Source organism: Oncorhynchus gorbuscha, linkage group LG03 (genome assembly GCF_021184085.1).
Source record: "Oncorhynchus gorbuscha isolate QuinsamMale2020 ecotype Even-year linkage group LG03, OgorEven_v1.0, whole genome shotgun sequence".
In the NCBI taxonomy this organism is placed as follows: domain Eukaryota; kingdom Metazoa; phylum Chordata; class Actinopteri; order Salmoniformes; family Salmonidae; genus Oncorhynchus; species Oncorhynchus gorbuscha.
The window spans coordinates 94,237,307-94,248,625 of record NC_060175.1 but is presented as its reverse complement, the minus strand read 5'-3'; the positions used below and the strand labels follow the sequence as shown (position 1 = coordinate 94,248,625).

At 42.2% G+C, this 11,319-nt stretch overlaps 1 protein-coding gene across 1 annotated transcript; it reads right to left on the bottom strand.

Annotated features, from left to right (window-relative positions):
• Positions 1 to 3,056: 3,056 nt before the first annotated feature.
• On the bottom strand, positions 3,057 to 11,009 carry LOC124032275 (protein Wnt-1-like). Its single transcript, XM_046344541.1, has 5 exons — positions 10,737 to 11,009; positions 10,265 to 10,370; positions 6,090 to 6,343; positions 5,615 to 5,880; positions 3,057 to 5,347 (listed from the first exon to the last, which is right to left on the bottom strand). The coding sequence occupies exons 1-5, from the start codon at positions 10,744 to 10,746 to the stop codon at positions 4,856 to 4,858; spliced, it is 1,128 nt and encodes a 375-aa protein (XP_046200497.1). The 5' UTR covers positions 10,747 to 11,009; the 3' UTR covers positions 3,057 to 4,855.
• Between the last annotated feature and the right edge of the window lie 310 nt (positions 11,010 to 11,319).

Genomic DNA, 11,319 nt, shown 5'->3' with positions numbered 1-11,319 from the left:
TGGGAACTGTCGCCGGAAGCTCTGGACTGGGGAGGCGCACTGGAGGCCTGATGCGTGGGGCCTGTACAGGTGGCACCGGGCTGGTGACACGCACCTCAGGGCGAGTGCGTGGAGGAGGCACAGGACGTACTGGACTGTGGAGGTGTACTGGAGACCAGGAGCGCTGAGCCGGCACAACCCATCCTGGCTGGATGCTCACTTTCGCACGGCAAGTACGAGGAGCTGGCACAGAATGCACCGGGTTGTGGATGCGCACTGGAGACGCATTACGTATCTCCGCAAAACATGGTGCCTGACTGGTCCCACGCTCCTCACGACGACTGTCTTGCTCCAGACACCAAACCATCCACTCTACCTCATCACTCCCCTCAACTATCTCACAATACTACTCACTCAGTCTATCCCAATACTCCTCTTCACACTCAAACTCGCCCCTTGGCTTCGCTGACCAACCCGTGTGCCCCCCCCAAATAATTTTTGGGGCTGCCTCGGGCTTCCGTTGTGTTCATGAACTTCGGAGTCGCCGTTGGTCCTCTGTAACGAGATTCTACCTGGGAAGGAGAGGCGGACCAAAAAGCAGCGTGGTTATAATTCATGGTTCTTTAAAAACAAAACTATACATGAATAAACTACAAAACAAGAAACGTGAAAACCCGAAACAGTTCCGTGTGGTACAAACACTGACACAGGAGACAACCACCCACAAAACCCAACACAAAACAGGCTACCTAAATATGGCTCCCAATCAGAGACAATGACTAACACCTGCCTCTGATTGAGAACCAAATCAGGCCCAAACACAGAAACAGACAAACAAGACATCCAACATAGAATGCCCACTCAGATCACACCCTGACCAAACAAAACATAGAAACATACAAAGCAAACTATGGTCAGGGTGTGACACCTTCGCTGCCTCCGCCTGATTCCATGGCAGGGTCTTGTCCCCTGCCATAACCTCCTCCCATGTCCATGATGTCCTCCACTCACTTTTTTCCCGGGCCCAGGATCCCTGCTCCTCCTGGCCACGCTGCTTGGTCCTCTTGTGGTAGGATCTTCTGTTACGTTCGTTTAAAGATGGATTGGACCAAGGTGCAGTGTGGTAGGCGTACATTTTTATTTTGTTTTAAATGAACACCAAAAATATATATATATCTAAACGAACGTAACGTTCTGCAGGCTACACAGTAACAATACACAATCAAGATCCCATGATCCCCACCCTAGTCACACCCTGACCTAACCAAAATAGAGAATAAAAAGGATCTCTAAGGTCAGGGAATGACACTGCCTCATTAAGGTGTCCAGTTGAGCTTATTTTTAAACTTAAGAAATTGTAGTGTGTGCAGTACTCTATATATTTTGTACCAATTGAGAACTGGTCTAATACCCTGAGATGTGGATCTTCTCTGGAAAATTATTATTTTAGTATTTTTGGGGTTTACTGCCAGCGCCCAGGTCTGGCAGTACTGCTCTAGCAGGTCCAGGCTCATCTGCGAATAGGTCATCTGAGAAGAGTAGGCACAGACAAACAAACCTCTGAATTTTGGAGACTAACACCAGGGGCTGCAGTTTTTTCTAGAATAGTGGCCAATTCGTTGATGTAAATATTGAAGAGTGCAGGGCTTAGAATGCAACCCTGGCGAAGGCCTCACCCCTGGTTAAAGAATTATGTTATTTTCTTGCCAATTTTAATGCTGCATGCATTGCCAGTATACATTGATTTAATTATGTCATATGTTTTACCCCCTACACCACTTTCAATAACTTTGTAGAACAGTCCTGTATGCCAAATAGAATCAAATGCTTTTTGGAAGTCGATAAAGCAAGTGTATATTTTGGTATTTTTTTGGTGGACATGGTTATCTATCATGCAATGATTTGTTATAAATCTCTCTCTCGCTCTCTTTTTCTCCCTCCCTCTCTCTCTTTCTCTCCCTCCCTCTTTCTCTCTCTCTCTCTCTCTCTTGCTCTCTCTCTTGCTCTCTTATCTTTCTCTCTCTCTTTCTCTCTCTTTCTCTCTCTTTCTCTTTCTCTTTCTCTGGCTCTCTCTTTCTCTCGCTCTCTTTCTCTTTCTCTCTAGCTCTCTCGCTCTCTCTCTGTCTCTCTCTCTGTCTGTCTTTCTTTCTTTGTCTGTCTGTATCTCTCTTTCTGTCTCTCTCTGTCTCTCTCGCTCTATCTTTCGCTCGTGCTCTCTCTCTCTATCTCTCTCTCTCTCCCTCTCTCTCTATCTCTGTCTTTCCTTCGCTGTCTGTCTGTATCTCTCTGTCTCTCTGTCTCTCTCTCTCTATCTTTAGGCTGCGGATCTGTGTTCTCATGGCTGAACCTTTAGGCTGCGGGTCTGTGTTCTCATGGCTGGACCTTTAGGCTGCGGGTCTGTGTTTGCAGGCTGAGTGCAGCTGAGTGCCGCTCAGCCTGGCTGACCCTTGGTAGCTCCTAGCTGTGCTGCGGTGAGCTGGGTTAGGCTAAAGGGAACTAGCAGCGTGCCTTCCAAACTCCTGTGGTTGAGCAAAGGCCTGACTGCCAGGGGGTTCGAGGAGGGTGGGTGGGGGGTTTAGGGACGACTGCAGGCTTTCATTATTTCTTCTATTATTTCATTATTTTTTCCTGCTTTAAGTAAATGAAGCAAAAAAATGTGGTGCTGTTAAAATCCTATGTAATAGTTAAGCTATGTGGCCTGGTCTCTGGGAATCTGGATCCTTCTGTGGTGTGGAGTTTGGGAGTAGATAGGCATTGTTGCAGGGCTGTATGTTAGAGTGTGTGTGCCTGCTGCTGTGTTTTCTAAGTAATGGGATTCATACTGGGAAACACAAGGATGGGACCTTCATTTTCACATGGCTTCCCAAGCACAGAAATGATATGACCATCATATAACATCAACTGATGACAATAATGGAGCTAAGATACAGTATAATACCCTGCCAGTGACACACAGGGCAGTCAGGAGCTGATTTTCATGCCAACTTCATTGAAAATATAAACTTTATTGTTCTATTATACAATACAAAACAAGCTAAAGCTACATTTTTGAGGGAAAAAGATGTCAAATGCTTTGTTTTACTATTTTACTTCTCTCTCTATAACAGTATCAAACATTCACAGTAATAAATATGTTTGTATTTACATAAATGGTAATATTCAGTGCATGACAAACATGACAAACATTAGTGGTAAGAGAAAATGAGTACGGAAAAAAGACGAATGCTCCGTCAGGTTTCTAACAAATTCTGTTTCCTGCCCTCCACAAAAATGTGTAAACTACATTTCAGGAAATAAACATAATAACAGTTTAACAATAAAACATTACCTGACTTATGACTAATGATAGCATATTTTCTCTCCTTCCACCAATTGGCTTATGTATGACAGGTGCGCAAGTCATTCTTCCCTAAAATTGCGAGTAACTTCAGCATAAACATATATTTCTATATATATTATTTACAATGTTTTGATTCTCTGAGCTGATATACAATACGTTTCCCTTAGTAGTGACTGTATAGTCAAGTCTAGTTCCCAGCTAGATGCAGCACCTATTGAATGGTAAAACCCTCTGTCTGTCCACTGTAAACTTGGAAGGGAAGATAATGGATTATCTTTACACACTTATCAAGTTTTCCACAGCAGAGCAGTGTGTTTAGTCTCACAATTTTGCTCTGGTCATTGGCATTTTAGGAACAGGGTTGCCATATTACAGATCTCACTATTTGGCAGGTCACCCCACTTTCTTGCAGCACCACTATCTATCTCCTACACATACATCTAGTTATTCTCTCCAATATTCAGTGTATAGATACTATAGTCAAACTATTCATACATATGATTCCCATAGTGAATTCCAGTTTGTTATAAAACTGTAGAATATTTTTGTGTTATCCTTGGATGCGGCTACAACGTCCAGTCCTTTAACGTCAGTAACCATGGTGCAGTAAATCACCGCGGTAACTCCGGGTTGAGGTGTAGCGGATTCCAGAGCAATCTAAACAAAGAGGGCATGTGTGGTGAGTTAGAGAGGAAATCATAACGGCTTGGTCCACGTCCAGGACCAAAGTACATAGCAATTGGGGGAGAAGACAGCACATCCTGGGAGATGTACTTCACACAATTTTATGTGAGAAAAGTAGAACTGCAGCAAAAGAAAACAAAACAGTGATGTTTAAAATAACCACCCTCTTGTCACAGTTCTTCACCGGTTTATGAGAGCCCATGCTTGTGGTTCTCCCGCCACAGAGACATCTGTCTGACATTGTGTTCAGCAACCGTTATTCTCCTCCCTCCCCTCTCCTCCTCTGCCACCACATCTCTCTGCCGTGGAGGGGAGAGATGGAGAGGGGACAGAGACACTAGTTGTATCTTGTAAGGTCAGAGTGGGTGAAAGACTCAAATCCCAGCATCTCTCTCAGACTCATTTTGGTTGTTTATCTCTAGCCACAAATCTATTTCCTTTGTAACTACTTCCTTTAACTCAATCTGCCTCTGGTCTTGTTACTGGTGTTGGGAAGCCATAGTGAGGATTGGTTTCCATTCCATTCTACATGGTTGGATAGCTACAGCATTGAAATACCCAGTAAGCACACTAACATATTCTGTTACAGCAGGGCATCAGGAGCAAGCACACATACACAAACCCTCCTTCTACACCCTGTAATCATTGTTGTGCTTTTCTCTTTTCTTTCCTCACAAAACAAAACCTTGATTAAGCTCTAGTACTCCCTGTATTCACTTTTCAACCCCCCAATTAACCCTTTAAGGAGTTAGTCCTTCCCTTCTCTACCACACCATTCTTCTATCTACACACCACCTGCCCAAAGAGCCTGTCCGTTTCCATCTCTGAGCCCCTGTCCTGGTTCTCCTGTGATCAGAGGCACTGGTGTAACGTCTGTGTGCTGGTGCAGTTGAGGCAGATAACATGGCAGCACCAGTGGAACGTACAGTGACACCTCTCAGTGACCTTCTCAGTCTGAGTTTGGAACCCTCTACCACAACACAGCAGCTCACACCCGTCCAGTGCCGGAGACGAGCTGTTACAGGTCCTCCCCGAGGTTCCGTGGGTATCCGTCTTGCCGTGGTAGGTGCAGAAGTTGGGTGACTTCTCAAAGTAGACCAGGTCTCTGGATGACGGGGGTTTGTGGGAGGGGTTCTCGGGTTCGAGATTGCTTGGATCGGCACGGTGAGAGGCGCGGTTGGAACCCTTGTTGGCATAGACGACCCGGGAAGCTCCGTCGAAGCGGTCCTTCAGGAAGTCCCCCACAGCGCGGAAGCTGGGTAGACGCATCCAGCAGGTACGGATGGTGCATGACCCTGACATGCCATGGCACTTACACTCCTGACTCATCTCTGATGACACTGTCTGGAGAGAGAAGGCAGAAAGGATACAGATGAAGAAATGAAAATGTGGAGACGGTGAGCAAAGAAAAGGTGAAAGAACATCAAGAGCAAAGTAAACATGGAGAAAAGGGAAGAGGAAAGAAATCTAGGAAGAACGTGAAGAGAATAAACATGAAAGAAAATGGATGAAATTCAGAAAAATAGGTTGATAACGGATAATCACTAAAAAAGTGAGAGAGTGAACATACAGCATGAAGTGCTATCTGTGAATCAACAATGTCTCCTTCACCATTCTCCCTGCCTCGTTGTTGTGTAGGTTAATGAGGTATCGGAGATCCCTTCCTCTCTCACTGGAGTCCACAAACTCCCGACTGAACATCCGGCCAAAGTCCACGTTGTCGCTGCAGCCGCCCCAGTGCCAGTCAGGGCCCCCAGGCCCCCGGCGACGGTAGTCACAGGTGCACGACTCGATGGCCCCCTCAGAGCAGGAGCGGGCAACCGCATGGGTCACTCCTGCACTTGTGATCGCAAACACAAACGCTGTCTCTCGGCAACCTGACACAACAACAGCAGAAATTATCTTCAGCGCTATAGAATATGGAGCATTTTTTTATTTTAAATGTCAAAATCTCAAGATATGTTAACATAGACTTTTCCCTTCCCAAATGGCCTACTAGAGAATCCAAGATTCCATGACATTCTGTACCAAAACAGTCCACCTGTTGCCTTAGTGAGGAGGCCCAGAAGGACAACAGACAACTCACCACGGTTGACGATTTTGCCAAATATTGCCGGGCTGTGGGTGGTCGGGCAGTTCCAGCGGCGGTTTCTGAACTGCCACTTGCACTCCTTGATGGCGGTGTGCAGGCCGGCTGAGATGGCGTGGAGGATCCCAGGGTTCTGGCGGATGAGGCGACGTTGGCGACGGTTCAGCTGGCCCAAGCTGGGATCCAGTACCAACTGGACATTCTTAGAGTTGGTGAGGAGGTTTGCAGAGGAGGCCACATTCACAATGCCCCTAGCAGAGACGAAGAGAAGAGAGGGTGGAATCAGTTAGTCAGAGAGAGAAGAGAGGGTGGAAGCTGTTAGTCAGAGAGAGAGAGAAGAGAGGGTGGAATCAGTTAGTCAGAGAGAGAAGAGAGGGTGGAATCAGTTAGTCAGAGAGAGAAGAGAGGGTGGAATCAGTTAGTCAGAGAGAGAGAAGAGAGGGTGGAATCAGTTAGTCAGAGAGAGAGAAGAGAGGGTGGAATCAGTTCATCAGAGAGAGAAGAGAGGGTGGAATCAGTTCATCAGAGAGAGAAGAGAGGGTGGAATCAGTTAGTCAGAGAGAGAGAAGAGAGGGTGGAATTAGTTAGTCAGAGAGAGAGAAGAGAGGATGGAAGGAATCAGTAAGTCAGAGAGAGAAGAGAGAGTGGAAGCAGTTAGTCAGAGAGAGAAGAGAGGGTGGAATCAGTTAGTCAGAGAGAGAAGAGGGTGGAATCAGTTAGTCAGAGAGAGAAGAGAGGGTGGAATCAGTTAGTCAGAGAGAGAAGAGAGGGTGGAATCAGTTAGTCAGAGAGAGAAGAGAGGGTGGAATCAGTTAGTCAGAGAGAGAGAAGAGAGGGTGGAATCAGTTAGTCAGAGACAGAGAAGAGAGGGTGGAATCAGTTAGTCAGAGAGAGAAGAGAGAGTGGAAGCAGTTAGTCAGAGAGAGAAGAGAGGGTGGAATCAGTTAGTCAGAGAAAGAAGAGAGGGTGGAATCAGTTAGTCAGAGAGAGAGATTGACCTTTAAAATATTTATTGACCTTTAACAAAAAACAATTTGGTTCAAATATATTTATTAATATAAGATTCTGATCATAATGGGTGATGGAAACATTTAATTGGAATTTGAGTATCAGCCACAAAAGTAATAACAAACAACTTCAATACAGTCTATTTTATCTGATGTGATTATGGCTGCCATTATTGGCCGCAGCATGACTGCCATATTGCATTGCCAGCCTACTATATTTATGGTTTCAGTTACTTAGCCTAATTGTTGTGTCTCCTGCAACCCCTTGGCAATCAGAAAGACACATCATTATTTAACTGACTGACCACACTCTTAGAAAAAAAGTTCTGGATAGAAACAAAAAGGGTTATGTTGCATGCCTCATATATGGCACCCCTAAAGGTTCTATACAGAACCTTTTTGTAGGGTTATTTGATCAGAACCCCAGGGGTTCTTCTTTACTGAACCAAAATTAGTTCCATATAGAAACAGTGGGTTCAATATAGGGTACTGTATGGAACCAATTTAGGTTCTATATAGAACCTTAAGGTGTGCCATATATGAAGCAAGCATAGAACCCTTTTTGGTTCTACCCAGAATATTGTGTTCTAAGAGTGCACAGGCCAGACAGTATAACGCGGTCGGTCCAGGATTTGGAACGTTATTATCCCATCTTCAGATAAATATTTCAATCCAATGTTCTTCTCTCTCGCTATGTATCTTCTTTCTTTATTTTCTTCTCTCTCGCTATGTATCTTCTTTCTTTATTTTCTTCTCTCTCGCTATGTATCTTCTTTCTTTATTTTCTTCTCTCTCGCTATGTATCTTCTTTCTTTATTTTCTTCTCTCTCGCTATGTATCTTCTTTCTTTATTTTCTTCTCTCTCGCTATGTATCTTCTTTCTTTATTTTCTTCTCTCTCGCTATGTATCTTCTTTCTTTATTTTCTTCTCTCTCGCTATATATCTTCTTTCTTTATTTTCTTCTCTCTCGCTATCTTCTTTCTTTATCTTCTTTCTTTATGTTCTTCTCTCTCGCTATATCTTCTTTCTTTATCTTCTTTCTTTATTTTCTTCTCTCTCGCTATGTATCTTCTTTCTTTATTTTCTTCTCTCTCGCTATGTATCTTCTTTCTTTATGTTCTTCTCTCTCGCTATGTATCTTCTTTCTTTATTTTCTTCTCTCTCGCTATGTATCTTCTTTCTTTATTTTCTTCTCTCTCGCTATGTATCTTCTTTCTTTATTTTCTTCTCTCTCGCTATGTATCTTCTTTCTTTATTTTCTTCTCTCTCGCTATGTATCTTCTTTCTTTATTTTCTTCTCTCTCGCTATGTATCTTCTTTCTTTATATCTTTCTTTATTTTCTTCTCTCTCGCTATGTATCTTCTTTCTTTATTTTCTTCTCTCTCGCTATGTATCTTTATTTTCTTTCTTTATGTTCTTTATTTTCTCTCTCGCTATGTATCTTCTTTCTTTATTTTCTTCTCTCTCGCTATGTATCTTCTTTCTTTATCTTCTTTCTTTATTTTCTTCTCTCTCGCTATGTATCTTCTTTCTTTATTTTCTTCTCTCTTGCTATGTATCTTTCTTTATTTTCTTCTTTATGTTCTTCTCTCGCTATGTATCTTTCTTTATTTTCTTCTTTCTTTATGTTCTTTATGTTTCTCTCTCGCTATGTATCTTTCTTTATTTTCTTCTTTCTTTATCTTCTTTCTTTTTTCTTCTCTCTCGCTATGTATCTTCTTTCTTTATTTTCTTCTCTCTCGCTATGTATCTTCTTTCTTTATTTTCTTCTCTCTCGCTATGTATCTTTCTTTATTTTCTTCTCTCTCGCTATGTATCTTCTTTCTTTATGTTCTTCTCTCTCGCTATGTATCTTCTTTCTTTATTTTCTTCTCTCTCGCTCTCTCTCGCTATGTATCTTTCTTTCTTTATTTTCTTTCTCTCTCGCTATGTATCTTTCTTTATTTTCTTCTCTCTCGCTATGTATCTTTCTTTTTTCTTCTCTCTCTATGTATCTTCTTTCTTTATTTTCTTTTCTTTATCTTCTTTCTTTATTTTCTTCTCTCTCGCTATGTATCTTCTTTCTTTATTTTCTTCTCTCTCGCTATGTATCTTCTTTCTTTATTTTCTTCTCTCTCGCTATGTATCTTCTTTCTTTATTTTCTTGTCTTATTGCAGTGATAATGATTGGTTTAGAAGTCAGACCCATGTAAAAAATAAATAAAAAGTATAGTTTACCCCAGTGACATTGCAAGGCTGCCATATTCCATAACGAATTATATTGCGGTCTGCGTTATCATTTTGATTATTCAGTTAAATATTATTCATGCAGCTGTTCTCTCTTAATGTCTTTGCAGTGACAGAATGCGTAGTATGCCATGGTCTATAAGCCTACTTAAAATTTGATTTATATTTGTCCACTTAAGCTAGTGTAAGGCACACTATTTCACATGTTGATTTTATAGTTTATAACAAATGTATGCAGACATTGGCGAGGGAATGTATATTTATCCTACAGTTTATCCTATATAGAGTGGAATGTTGAGCATACTTGGAAAATACGAGCAGGACAATATATAGGACCCTGAATAGGACCTGGAATGGAACGGCTCTCTGCCATGAAATAAATCCATATTTAATTTATCCCACATTGGACAGAATTTTTTGTCTCCCGTTCAAGCCACACTGTCAAAATTACAAGCGACAGAGAGAGGGAGAGGGGGAAGGGGGTAAATTGAATAAACATGGGCTGCAACCGTTCCCCAAAAAACGAAATCGTTATCATATTGAAAAATAATACTTCCTTTATATTAAATGATTTAATGGAGAAAGTAATTACTTTCGATTGAAAACTGGCTAAATCGAGTTAGTTAACCTACTCGCTCTAAATTGGAAGGTGTTATCCTAAAACCCTCAAATTTTAATAATGGCTTGTGGTTAGTGCTTGGTTTTCTAGCAGAAATTAACAGAAATGATGAAGCTGGAGCCAACAATAACACATTATTATTTCGAGCATGGAACAGGCCTAACGTTTTAGTGTTGATTAAGTTGACTTGGAAGCAGAGCACTGCATATTCCAGGCAATACACCGCCACACCACGCATGGACTCCTTGAAATGAGCATTGTTCATTAGGAGGCGCATTTAATTGAATGAATACCTCACAGATTAATTTAAATACTTACCACCACCGGCCGCTGTTGTTGACTGCCCCCGTGCCTGAAAGCGAGGAAACCAGCAGGATGCACGCGGCTTTCATCCCCAGAAGCAGTGCGAGGATCCTCATTATGTCTTCAATTAGAATATGAAAACAGAGCAGGCAAATGTCAAAATTCCGCATCTGAATTCCAAGCACTTTGTATATCTGGTTCTAATTATAATAACAATTCTATTTTGAAGCACAAATAAATCTAGGCCTACTAGATATACATCTGTTTGCCTCCTGCTCCCCAACCATGACCCATAAATAAAACTCATAAGAATTGATCATGGAAATAAACCAATTATTTTTTAGAATAAATAATGAGATCTCGTATTACATAAGTCACTCTATTATAAAAATGATCTATAGGCAACCGGGTTATTCATCTCTCTGATACCCTGTCATTCTCCCATGCAGGGTATCAACGAGCAGGTAATGTATCAACGTGTACTCACCACACCACATTCCAAAGAACGGGACTTTAGAGAGGAAAAAGCAACGAGGAACCTTTCCTATAATAATGAATCTGGTGAGGAGACAGTCAGACGGAGGAGACAGGTTGCTAAATGAGTCCTTGTAGTGCAGCTGAAGAGTCTTTCCAGGCTCGACTGCAGGATGCTGCGGCTGTTCTCTTCACGTTCTCTGTCTATCTCTGTAGTGATGCTCTGGACAGCAGCAGCACATTGAGCGCGTGGGACAGTCCGGAAGACTTGATCCCCTCCATGAGTGATAGGCAACACATTATTTAATTATTGAGCGCTACAAGAGGAATCAAAATGGATTTGCTGCTCTCATGTCCTTTTTTTCTGCCCTCTTTTCAATAGGATTGGTAGGAGGGATAGTTAATTGCCTTCATAGGGCACAATGAATAAAGAAAACAAAAATGGACAGAAAGGAGGAGAAAGGAAAATCAAAAATAGCAAAGGCAATCCACCAGTGTAAATGACACATATTACTAACGGAAGCTCACGGTAATCAAACAATCCAACGATTCTTTAGAAATGATGGCTATTAATGCTTGTAGTATTTTCCCACAGG